This window comes from Ornithodoros turicata, chromosome 6 (genome assembly GCF_037126465.1).
Source record: "Ornithodoros turicata isolate Travis chromosome 6, ASM3712646v1, whole genome shotgun sequence".
In the NCBI taxonomy this organism is placed as follows: Eukaryota; Metazoa; Arthropoda; class Arachnida; order Ixodida; family Argasidae; genus Ornithodoros; species Ornithodoros turicata.
In genome coordinates, this window is record NC_088206.1 from 67,905,345 (window position 1) to 67,918,627 (window position 13,283).

Here is a 13,283-nt window from a genome sequence, read left to right on the forward strand (position 1 = left end):
CTGTGATGATAGGCGTGTTTGCGTCCTATAACGCTGTTTGCGGTGCTGCTTTTCTAGTTGATTGAGAGTGTTTTCAATTCGTTGTTCGGTGCCTCACTCGTTTGTGTCCTTGTCGTTTGTGTCCTTTCTGTCCTTGCTGGACTCTCGCCCCCACTCTCTCTCACAAAATTGCTTGGTCCCTGGCCACATCCAGCCCACCAACGCTCTGGCCTCGAAGCTCTCTTCACCTTTCTGGATATCACTAGGACATCGATCCTTATTGCGAAGGAGCTCATTATTTCATTCCCCGCTTCACCACCGGCAACGGGGTAGACTATCGCCCCCTGGCGATGAAACGCTCCATTCATCATTTCGCAATAAAGTTGTTGTTGTTGTTGTTGTTTGTGTCCTTGTTTGCATGTGGTTTGTTGTAGGGGCCTCGTAGAACAAATCGCAGGAAAGTGAAAGTAACCTCACTTTCGGAATATTCGTGCGCGTTTCTTTCCTTAATTCTGTATCGCAATCATTTCCCTTGTTGTCAGGAGCCAACCGAACGTCAACGTTAGCACGCATACATCGCCGAGCTATCCTGGGTCGGATCTATGTCCCTCGCATTAGTTAATTTATATATAATATACTTACAGCGGGAGCGAGTAACATAAACCTATCCAGTGAGACGCTGTACCTCAACTTTGAGTATCTAAGTAGCTGCTAAAAACGCACTTGCTTCTGCTACGTGTCTCGAAACAACGCTCTGGGCGCCCCGTTTTTCTTGCCTCTACCAGCCAGAATATTCCATAAATACATAAGAAAATTTCTGTGTCCTGCAGCATATTCCCTTCCAAGGACACCGGAGCATTTTGCAAAACATTGCGTAACCATCCGCTCGCACTCTCTATGCAACGGTAAGACGGTATCACGAGACCTCGCGAGATGTTATCGCGCAGGAAACTGGCAGCATGCGAAAGCCGCACGCGACCAGGAATAGAGTAACGTTACGCATTCGCCTTCCCAATGCGTATGGCCGCAATTAAAGTTGCATTTCTCCAGTCATTACGCGACTCATTTGCTTGACCTTAAAGATTAGATCTGGGGACCATCCAAGATATTCCCATGTGAAGTAGTTAAGAAGTGGAGATGCGCGTTCATGCGTAGCTATCACTGGCCTTCCAGTTCTGTCGTAACGTGTCTCGTTATAATAATGCAAGCGAAAGTCGCCGCGTAATAGAAGGTCGGCTGAGAACTGCCGCCACGTCCTGTTACTGAATGCGCATAATAATATTTGAGCTTGGGAGTCTTTCTCATTTGCATGAATACAAAGCACTTTCAATGCAAGGACTGACAGTCAAAACTGATATATTTTATTTTGCAATACGGACACAAGGAAAATGTTCGGGGAACTCCTCTCGGATTCCTTTGTGCACGCGCTTATTTCGTGCACTCCATCAGCAATGTCAATATACCAAGTGTCCAGAAAAACAGCATTAGTTCTGTTGGTGGATATGGTAAAGACAGATCCACAGACTGCCACCCGGATGAAGACAGCTACGAGTAGTTCACTATGAAATCTCTCGGCCCTACAGAACTGGTCATTCGATGTCAAAGAAATCGTTCTTGAACCGGGACTGTCTTTTAAATAATACATGCCGCACGAGACACTTGATATGTCATAGGGCAACAGCCCTAGTGGATGAACATTGGCTGCTATACGTACAGCGCGAGTTAATGGGTCTTATCCCCTTATGGTAGACAAGATAGGAGGAATAACGCCGCCATCTGTTCAGGCAGATCTGTGAGTCAGCGAATGAATAATGTCAATCATAGGGCCGACGAAGCTCGATGCCTCTTCGGGTGTCAGTGACTCCGGCGGGACGACTTCGCCAAGTTCTCTGCATGCCCTTGAGCCCTGCGTGTGCTCCCCACAGGCCAGGCCTAACAGTTCTCCGAAGCTTTTGTCCATCAGGGATGAGTAGTACTTTTCCACTTCTGGCGCGGGACACTCGGACTTGATGACGTCCCCCGTGGCTTGTCTGAAGTTGTAATAAGCGCTGCGAAACAAGAGGGCTTCCATTATATAGTGTACTTGTATATACGCGCTTTGATATTCATACAGGTGGGTACACCCAGAACGCCTTGTCATTCAACACTAGTCGCTTGGGCTGGTTCCCCTAAGACCCCAGGAACCTATATCCATGAAGGCAGGCACATGTCTACTCCAGCCTACAAAGTGTGTCTTAGTATAGGGACAAGCCAGAGGGTGCAACTATGTAGCGACGCGTAACAGAGCTGCGCTTCCACAGGGATTCCCAACCTGTGCCGAGTTCCCCCTGAGGGGAACCTGGGGAAGTCAAGGGGGCAATGACACCATGTAACATTCGTCACCAATCTGCCCTTGCGCGCACCTTGCGCAGGGCATCTTCCTCGCCGTGAACGACTCGACGGCATGTCATGGACTCATAGGTCTGCGTGAGTGCGGATATACTCGCGTTTTCCCCCGCAGGACGTGTGGGTCCCCGGACTATAACCGCATCCATGGTCGTGCGTGCAATGGTAAGACCACGAGAAAAGTGTTTCCTTCGTTAGCAGGAGATGCTGCAATTGTACGCAGTACCTCCCTGCATCGAGTGCGCCTAGTGGATGGTCCTTTTGTATGGCTTGGGCATATTCCCCAAGAGAGGAGGACAACGCTCCAGCCAACGGTAATGGACGATATACCTTTTTTCAACAACTTTCGGAGCGTCTTGTAATAATTTGATGTCCGTTTCTCTCAATAATTACGCGTGCATTTAGACGTGCCAGTTCACGTTCACAAAAAAGTTCACGTGCGCAGACACTTTCGTGCATTTCTGTGTTTTCCTGCGGTATTCTAAGCTGTGCTGCTCGGCTGGACTCCCATGTGCGGTGCTGCCCGACGACGCTCAGTCACTGTATAGCTCGTTTCCGTTACTTAGCTTCCTGTGAGATGCTCCTGCTGGTTCAGCCAGCACCATCTTAGCGATCGAGTGTGATGACGCAGGAAACGTGACGATTCCCACAACAGTAGATCGCCCCCCATGGCGACCCTGACCGCCCCTGGTGATAAAACTCCCCATTCATCATTTCAAAATAAATTTGTTATACTTTCCCGTTACGCCGTGTCAATCTTATTTCCAACTGGCGGTGGCCAAGTCAAAAGCTACGGTGGTTGACAAGCTTTTTCTCGTTTTTCGTCGAGCAGTTTTTTCTCATGAGACAATTGATGTCCTGTGGCTGGAACACATAGGAAGGACAAATATACATTCAAGTGCCTAAGAAACTAATGATGAAAGATAGAAGTCACTGAAAAGGTTAGCCAGCTGCCTTACTGCTGTCTAACCTTTTCAGTGACTTCCATCTTTCATCATCGGTTTTTTCTCGTTCGTGTTTTCAGGCCAAAACGGACCATCGGAAACCACCATTGAGGCTTGAGTGCCCTTTGCTTCCATTTTTGAAGCAAACGGACAGCAGAAGCGTGAAAGAGTCTTTAGGTCCATTTCACGACAACGTTTTTTGTCGTTCGTTCTCTTCAAAAATAGGAGCTAAGGGCAACCGAGCACCAGTGGTAAGTTCCAATGGGTCCGCTTTCCCTCAACACGGACGAGAAAATCGTTCGTGTGAAACAGGCCCAACGCTCAGCAAGGATGTAAGCAAGTCGCTACGGCAACTGGTGCTCATGAAAAAATGAAACAAATGTCGAGGAAGGATGCTCATGATTTGGGAATCAATATTTGGGGAACATGATAAGCAGATTCTTTTTATAGAGATTTTAGGTTGGAAACTCGTTGGTTGGACAGACCAGCACTTGCGATGCGCCAGGTCGCGCTGCGTGAAAGGTCCTAACTTTGTGCAAACTGTAATAGCGCGCAACCGTTTCGTATTGCCAACTGTAGGATGGGACAAGCGTAAGCTTGCCCACATCACGGTTCAAAAATAGTACTGCCCTCGCCCTAAAAACGAAGACCGTTACTAGAGAAAAGTTGCCACGCCGTGCAAACAATCCATGATATACGGGAAGACCAAACATACGTCAAGCCTGAGGGAGGCAGGCAGGCGAATCACACTCTGTATTGGCATCAGAGCGGCGAATCACACGCACACTTCGTAGTTTTATCAACTATTCTCGTCATCGACGACGTGGAAGTGTCCAGCTGACATCGCAGTTTTGTCCTCACGTAATTTCGATGGTGTGTCCTGATGAATGACCACTGCCAACGCCATCTAGGTTGAACGAGGTCTGATCACCAATCGATGTCACTTAGTTCTGCCATCCGATCCGCGCTTTCAACGGCTGCAGTCGTGGAAATGAGCCGCTAGGGTCCGTACGGGCGGGCATTCGTACAACCGAGGGCATTCCATGTTTGAAATCAGCTGCGGCCATCGGGTGGTAGGACACAATAACGCAATATTATCTACGTCCACCTCCATCACCGTTCACGTAGCGAACGAGGAGCCTTCGAGCGGGCCTTCTTCACTCTGGAAGGCAATTCCACTGCTTGGTAGCATCTTCGATATACTGCAAGCGTGCACACTGATGCGCTCTGGTGCGGCAACCCATCTTCCATAAACCGAACCGGTGCGCACCAGATGTATTGCAGACTAACGGAGTGCACCCCCTGGTGCTCCCCCAAGTTGCCCCGAGTTGCCCCGACGCACACCGAGAAAATCGGCCCGGCGACCAAGTGCAAAGGCAACACCAGCAGACGTTGAAGACGTTATGGCATTCGTATGAAATGACGTGGCCATCGCAGAGCGATCACGACGATCCATTCGCGATAATCCACGATAATAAGTGGGGAGGACCAACTTTGCAGCGATCAATATCGCAAAAATGGCACTCACTACTCATTACCTGGTTTAGCCGATCGTTAGCCGACGTTCTCTTCCGTCTACAATAGTGTCAGCCATGCTCATATTCGCGTTGTCACCACGTGTTGCTGCGTATAACTGGGGCACGCAACACGCTAATGGAAACGTCAGAACCAAAGGTAGAAACTTTTCAACGAAAAAGTTTTCAAGTTCTCCGCGAAGCATCAGGTGCCGTTCGCTACGAGCGCCGCCGTAGTGCAGAATTATCGTCGATATTGCCCTTGCTCTATAGGTGACACCGATGTGGAGAATTGCACATCCTGCTGGTTACGCGGCAACCTTGGTGCGGCTTTATCGAATATGCTATTGGATAACGTCGCACACGCAGGTAGCTCTCCTGCTTCATGACAGCACATAAGCGAGACTTCTTAAGATTACTGAGAACTCTTTTACACTAATTTCGTACTCAGATCTTTCTCTTTACGAAAGCAACTGCTAAAGGATTGCGCCATGCTCGTAAAAGGGCGTAAAATATATTTTACGCCAGGCAATAAAATTATCAAGCATGTCATAATTTAATTTTCTTTTTCAGTGCTTTTTTGTCAGCCGACGTCACTGCTTGCTCAGTCACGAGACGGCCCCTCACGTAACGTCGTCATCGCCTCTAATGTCACAGTGGGCACGAGTTCACGAGGTACAGAGTTTTAAAAGAATGTGAGATTGAGCAACAGTTATTTGCACTTCCAGCCCATGTCACCTACGCGAATTCGGGTTGTCATGTCATGTTAGCACTATGTATTGCTACGTCGGCGCCTGCGCTGAGTCACGTGACCTTTGCCACCCGAACATGAGCGCCATGGAATCTACTTAATCACGCTATGGGCACCGCGGTCACCCGTCTTCGGGTTCCGTCGTCTGCTGACCCATGTGAGCTTCGACGTACGGTTTGCCACCCTCACGATGTGGATCCTAGCTGGCAAATTCCTGCTTCCGGAAACTGCCACGCGAACATGCGAAACCTGGCAAAACTGGCGAGAACTGGCGGAATCTGGCAAAAAAAAAAGATAAAAAAATAGAAGAAGTTGCCACGAAATGACCACTCGAATTCGCCACTAGATAACAAGGCCTGCGCAATCTCTCCATAACGTTACTCACCTGGACCGATACACATATACATTTTCAATTAGGAAGCTGTTCTCTTCTTCGCTCTTTCGGCGACGTCATATCTGTCTATTGCCGACAGCGACAGTTGGGTTAGATGCGTGGCGTCTGCGCAGGCCTACCGTTATCTAGGTGGCCTTTTCCCAGCCAGCTCTTTCTCTTGGTGGGATAACAAACGGCAGGTGACCGTGATCGAATCCCAGCCGCACCTGGGGTATATGTTCTCTGATGTTCTAAGGCACATGACGGCACAATCGCTCACGAAGGCCATCCGCGGTCATCACTAACCATCATATCATGAAGGATGATGCGATGCTGAGTGATGGGTGGTGGTGGTGGTGGTGATGGTGAAAGGGCTTGCCGTTGTCGGCCTCACGTAAGTGGGCAACGTCACGACTGACGCCCTGGGGAAATGTGCGTCCTGGGCCGACTTCTAGGGGAACTGTGCCGACATATGTCTGAAAGCGACTGAGGAAAACCCAGGAAAAACCCCAGACAGCATGAGTGATGGGCCGCGATATGACGTGATGTTGAGTGATGACCAATGGTGTGATGTGACGCTGAAGTCGAATGATGGGTTTTGGAGCTGATGCCCATCACGGGTTATGATGTTGATATCTTATGATGGGTTGTCGTGCTGACGTGGTGTGATGGACTGTGAGTAATGCCCACTATGATGTGATGTTGAATGAATATCTCGAAAGGTGCCGGCCTATATGCACAGTTCCACGTGAAGTCAACCAATTCATCATTTCTTAAATGTTGTAAAAAAAAATTCTGCATTTGTGCACCAAACCGCGAACTTTCTTCTGCCGTTCTGAAAACTACTTACCAGCAAGCGTAGTCCACCTTTTGCTTTGGTGGAATAGTCTTGGTAATGGTGTGAAGCCTAAGACGAATGTCCGTCACGCGCTCGTGGATTTTAGCTCCTGCTTCGTTTAAGCATCCAATTACCTTCTGGTAGTCTGTAAAGAGGACGTCCAAATATAGCGTTTATTGCATTTGATTAGAAAGTTATTTGACAACGCATTGCAGAATGCTGCGGCAAGCAGACAAGGCGACTCTGCTTCCCGGTCAGCACATGCCCTTGTTTGTCTTCGAGAGATCCTATCTTCTGCTTGCGTGTATAACTAGCTGCCGGCTACACCTTTTCCACTGCAGCTATAGGAGGAGATTGCATCAGGTTGAGAGCCGACGATATTTCGAACAGGGACTGATCTTGGGCACCGTCCTCATCATTGGCACGATATTTAAATAATTAACGATGACGTGATAAGGGTTCATGGGCACTGTGGGTCAACAGTCCGAGTAGAAAAAATCCGTTCCACCGTTTACGAAAAGAGGTGAACGGACTGCGTCCATAACTGTGGCTTCGTTAGAGAGATCCTAACAAAGCCATTTAAACACCATGGCAACGATGAGGACGGTTCCCAGAAGAAGAACAGACTCTGTGTTCGAAATATCAGCGGCTCTCGTCCTGAGGCACTTCCTTTCACACTTCCTAACCGGTTCGCTGGATTTTGTAACCTTCTATGCAACAGAACGAGACTTTCAAAAATCCCCGTAGACTCAGTAGCTGACTACTAAAGTTTCAGCGACAATTATCTTTTGGCTTTGGCTACACTTTGTCTTTTACGCGTGAAAATAATACTGGTCCTTAAACTCCTCGCACTATGCAGAACACTCACTCACAAACGACTTACTTCGGCATTCCTTTGGGAGACGTCACCATTTGAAAGTTGGCTTCACCTAATACTTTCGCGTATTGCGGGCAAGCCCACTTCAAGGAACACCGAGCTTTGCTGAAATCTTCATTTCCTCGCTGTTTAGCGTGATTTTGCTTTGGTACCTCCATGGTTGGTACTAACCAAGTTGATGATGTCTTGGGTTAGTTTACTGAAGTTAGGTTAGATTAATTGAGCCATGGCAGCTTCCTTTGCCCCCAGATCCGCTTCGATAATGAAGTCGGGAGGTCGTGGCAAGCTGCAATAGCCGCACTAATCTAACCTAACTGATCACTAAACAAAGCCTATGATGTCTTAGGTTAGTTTAGTGAAGTTAGGTTAGATTAATAGGGCCATGGCAGCTTGCTTTGCCCACAAAGTTGCTTCGATAATGAGGTTGGGAGGGAGATTGAAACTGCCACAGCCGCACTGATCTAACCTAAGATATTATTAAACAACGTCTATGATGTCAGGTTGAAGGTGGCTTTCCCGCAACATAAATAAATGAATGGAAAAGTTCCGCAAAATTTACAAACATACAATTCCGCAACAGTAAGCGTTCGTTGAAGTAGGCTTGCCCGCAGTACACTAAAGTATTGGGTGAAGCAAACTTTCAAATGGTGACGTCTACCAAAGGAATGCCCTTAGGGCTCCAATATTGCGCAAGAGTTCTGCAGGAGCTCTATAAAAGTGACAAGATCCTCAGAATGTATTCTCTTTATGTTCAGATCGCAGAACTTATTACCTTTGTACAGAGGTGCCCCATCTGTGCAAGATTCTTCGAAGAACTCGTGAGCGTTTCTCAGGCCCACCAGCGACACTACGCGGGGGAATCCGATGAGACAGCGTGCGCAGAGCTTATCTGAGCACGTCAACTGGTCCAGGAACAACCTGTGGTCAGGAACCAAACGTAACTATGCTTTGCATCGCTTCAATGAAAACCACAAGGAGACCCACGCGCTCACTTGCATTGCTCTTTGAGTTCTTCTCCTCCGGTTGCTAGATGCGTAGTATTCGCATAAACAACGTAGTCTGTTCCGCAGGCTTCGAGATCGCTGAGGCTACATCCTTCTAGGTCTTTGAACTGAGCGTCGCTACAGTGCACTGCGAGGAGATTACGGAGATGATAAAGAAGAGAAAAAGGGTACCGTTTGCATTCATAAGCAGGCACTGCAACGTCACGTCAAATCGCGTTGATATCATATTCGTAGCTTGTGATTGACCCATAGACACAGAAGACGACACGTGCACGGGATGACACGAGAGTCCGACTACACCGCACACCACACCACGCCACACCACACTACACCGCACCACACACAGCAAAGATACAAGAATCAAATCTGGGAAGAAGGTTAAGTTGTGTTCATGAGAACAGCCAGAGAAACGGGAATGGCAACTCGTTTATCCGGGGTTTAACCGGGTACCACGGGAACCGGTGGGGTATGACTGATAGTGGCGAATTCAAGCAATGTCCGTGGCATATCTTTTGCATCCTATTACCGGTGTGTGCTACCGATCCACAACTGTTCTATATAGTATTCATATCAAACCGTCTACAACATAGTAGATATTTATTTATATAGAAAATCTAACCGGTTCTTTTCACCCGCAACGTATTCGCTTCACCTTGTCTGGCGCCGAATCAAGTTGAGTTCACCACAGTCGACATGTTCAAATTCCAAGGCCACCAGCAAACTCTTAGTTACCAATTTTTGTTCATGTATGTGCTATATGTGCTACTGTGTTCATGTATGTGCGTTATGTTGCGTGCTTTATCACGGTGAAGCGTAGATTTCACCTGGATAGACGGCCTTCTCTCAGACTTCTCTGTGCTATGGCAGGAATGTGATAACAACGAAACTCATGCGTCATGGGCTATAAGGTAAACACATTCTAAAATCGCGTTCCGTGAAATGTAGCGTTTGAGATAGCTATAATATTCCGAAGGAAATTAGCCCTTACATTTATGTATTAACAAAATATACATGGTGAACTTCTGCAAGCTTACGCCGTAATTATCATGGCACGAACCTATTCTGAAGTATGATCCAAGTATGACAAATTAGTGCTTCTCTTTCTTTCTTTCCCTCTTTCTTTTTAACACACCACCATCACCATCGGGGCTCTTAATATAGTAATCGTGCGTATACTTCTGACGCATTAAAATCGCCAAAAGAAATATTAGACTAAAATGGCAACCTACTTATTTAAAATCGCGCATTTCAACTTGTCAGATAATAAAGGACTTGAAGCCATAAAGGGTAATTACAAGGTGTAGAACTGTAATGAAAACATTTCCAAGTCCGTTCACACTACTCGAGCACGAACGCCCGAAAGAAAAAAGCAATTCTGAAAACAGCACAAACACTGACGAATAGGGAAAGGAAAATAGTGTAATATCGCTTCGAAGAAGTTTGTCTAATATGTGTAGGAAATACAGTATTATAACAACGTGCACGTCCTTACGGAACAGAACATATACAATCACGTCAACGCCCCTCCTACAAACACACAGAGTTCCAGGTAACTCGTTACTGTAACTATGTAAGTAAGTTCCTTTGCTTTTTTTCTTTTTTGTAACATGTAACTTAACTCGGTACTTTTGTGCCATGGTAACTTTCAGGGTAAAGCGTTTCTTTTTCAGGTAACTTTTCCAAAGTAACTTAAGCTAAGTTCCAAGTTACTTTTAATTCGCTTTTCACTCACGTCCACATGTTTTCTTTCTTGCTGTTCGGTCCTTTCGTGGCATTTTATGCCATAAAACGTGATATTCAATCAGTGACAGTATTCTATTTAGGAACTAAGAACCGCTGCTACTGAAATGAAGCTGAACCATTGTGCGCCCACAGAAAGCAAGATGCAAAGCGTTCGAATTTTGTGGACATAAACGAAAACGATATAAGCGTGTAGCATTCCTCCGCAGGCAACTCAAGGTCTAACTGAACTGCTCACGCGCCCAGCTCCTGTGCAGTGCTATTTTGTGTACGAAGTAACTTGGAAGTAACCCGTTTTTAAAGTAACTCCCGTAACTGCGAGTTGCATTTCAGGCCGAAGAACTTCGTTATTAACTTAGTTACATTTTTCACTTAGCTTTCATTTTTCACTTACCGAGCTCTTTTTGACGGGTAGCTTCTCGATCTATGCACATATGTATAGACATACACAGAATAGATGATACGCAATTATTGCCCACTCCATCAAGGATTGCCTTCTAAAACCCGAATTGGTAATTATTCTAAAACAAACCACTCACCGATAAGCAGAACCGCTATAAATCCAGATAACGTGGGTGCCTTCATTACGATAACCTCGACCGTCTTGCACGAAGACACTTGGCAGTACTGCGAACTTTTACAGGCTCCTATCGCCTTTCATGGGTATCTGCATTCACTTCCCTTTAATATACGCACATTTAACCTCGGTTGAAGGCACGCGCTACTGTACCAGAAGTGACGCCGTGTTGTACAGCCAATCAAAATTTAGTTGTCCGTGTCTGATTGGTGAACATCGCACAGAACGAGCTCGAGGTATGTAAGCATACCTCTGGCAACTTGCCAGGAATTGATCTTTTCTGTTTCGTTTTTTTTTTTTTTTTTTTGTTTCCTTTGCCGCGCCGTGTTTCCGTATGAGGAGTGATCAATCTCATTAACATAGCTTACTGCGCCGATTGCACGTGCATCTGAATTAGAGGTAGCTTGGTTGTGCACCCGATAGGCTGACTGTACTGCTTTTGGCGTGTTGGTGTTTATCAACAAATGTCCTTGGGTATCGAAATGCGTTACTATATATTGGCTCAACATTATCTTCCATCGATGTTTAGTGGGGGTTGGGAAAGTATAGGGAGTTATTCGGTATTTGGTGCTAGCTATTCTTCTTGACTTCGACAAAGATTCGATCAATAATAATGTAAACATTGTCGATTTGTTTATTTCACGCCGTGTGTATACGTTATATTTCGTTTGACGGCCAAGCACATGGAAGCTGACTTCCGCGACCTTCCTTTGTAACGTCTCTTCTCGTTGAATGAAGGGAGCCACTGAAACGTAAGCCAGCTGTAGGACTCGAACGTACATCTGCTGGATTACCGCACGCCTCCTCAGAATGCGTCATCTGAAGGGACAAACCAACCAGTCTGTCACTCATCCCACTAAAGGCTGAGACACATGTACGACGAAATGTGCGACCCGTCGTGCGACGCGCCGCAGCGCAAAGCATCCTGGGACTGATTCTGGAGAAATAGGTCGTCGCAGCAGCGCGCTGCGACAAGTCGCAGCGCGACAAAACTGCTCAGATATCTCCGCTCCCGTCGGTGGGTTGTCGTGCGGATGTAGTGACGTCATGAACCAAGCAGCCAATGATGCTGCCTCTCTGGTAGATGCGATGGATCCGAGAAAAAATGGCGGACAGTGTGTGTTCTGAATGCAAACAGTGGCTGACTTCGTCGTGTTGCGCCTTGAAAGACACGTGAAATAAGGAATGAATTGTTCTCGTTTACTGTGAGCTCATTTGGTTATGTTAAATAAAGTGTAAGCGAGTGTATCTCTGGCCGCGCTGTTCTAGCAACACGGCGGTTCAGAGCGACATGTCGTAAGGATGTCGCAGCCCATGTGTCTGTTGATGCAGCACGCGACAACTCGTGACACGAAACTGTGCGACTCGTCGCACGACGGGTCGTGCATTTTGTCGTACATGTGTTTCGCCCTTAACACTCTTACATGTTTTCTCACTCATACACACATTCATACGACGGGGTCGACGCAAGCGGCATCTGTTGAACATGATGGGCCATCGTGTCTCTTCTCGACTTTGTGACGGTTCTTCGATGTTTAATAAATGACGCGATTTATTTCGCACGGTATAGATTAAGCTCTCATTCAACGTTTAAAAAAATATAACTTTTCCAAACATTGTTCCAGAAAAGTCATGGAACCGGTACATTTGAGGAAGCCTCTATAGTTGACTTGATCAAGATTTCATGGTCCCCTTAATCAAATTCTGACGAATACTTGATGAAATGTGTTTAATTGACGGGTATAATGAAAAAAAAAGAAACTGACTGCCGGCTTGCTCAGTCTTTTTCTCATTCCCCCTTCCTCTTTTTCTGTTCAACACCCGACTGTAAATACAGGAAATGCATGTGTCGCCAAGATGAACCGATATTAAACTATAATACACCTTGTCTATGAGCCTATGTCAATTTTTGGGTAGAAATCCAGCGAACCGGTAGAGATGTAGGAAAGGAGTTGCCTCAGGACAGAAGCCGCCGATATTTCGAACAGAGACTGTTCTTCTTCTGGGCGCCCAGAAGAAGAACAGGCTCTGCACGAAATGTCGGCGGCTTCTGTCCTGAGGCAACTCCCTTCCTACGTCCACTTTCTGTTTTTCTATATCCATCTATCCATCCTTCTTTCCATGAGCCACATTATGTGCGCGTCGTTCAGGTTTCATGTCCAGTATATGACAGCCTGAACACATTAAACCGACATGAACCGCACAAAGTTCACCGTTTGATCCTTTCATTCGCATTTCGTTGGACGGCGCTTCCTAGAACATCTACTACATTTTCCTACTAATACTTTTGAGTGTTCTTTT

The 13,283-nt window shown here is 46.6% G+C and overlaps 1 protein-coding gene across 1 annotated transcript; it reads right to left on the minus strand.

Moving 5' to 3' along the window:
* Positions 1-1,318: 1,318 nt before the first annotated feature.
* Positions 1,319-11,103, minus strand: LOC135398244 (uncharacterized). The gene is made up of 5 exons (XM_064629667.1): positions 10,945-11,103; positions 8,654-8,792; positions 8,434-8,579; positions 6,797-6,929; positions 1,319-2,027 (listed from the first exon to the last, which is right to left on the minus strand). The coding sequence occupies exons 1-5, from the start codon at positions 10,988-10,990 to the stop codon at positions 1,760-1,762; spliced, it is 732 nt and encodes a 243-aa protein (XP_064485737.1). The 5' UTR covers positions 10,991-11,103; the 3' UTR covers positions 1,319-1,759.
* Between the last annotated feature and the right edge of the window lie 2,180 nt (positions 11,104-13,283).

What these genes read in the sequence shown, in the direction of transcription:
- LOC135398244 (XM_064629667.1), bottom strand. Translation starts at nt 10,990, where the DNA reads ATGAAGGCACCCACGTTATCTGGATTTATAGCGGTTCTGCTTATCG. An exon ending in TATAGCGGTTCTGCTTATCG is followed by an intron (nt 8,793 to 10,944) that starts GTGAGTGGTTTG and finishes ATCTCCTCGCAG; the next exon opens with TGCACTGTAGCGACGCTCAG. An exon ending in TGGGGCACCTCTGTACAAAG is followed by an intron (nt 6,930 to 8,433) that starts GTAATAAGTTCT and finishes TCCTCTTTACAG; the next exon opens with ACTACCAGAAGGTAATTGGA.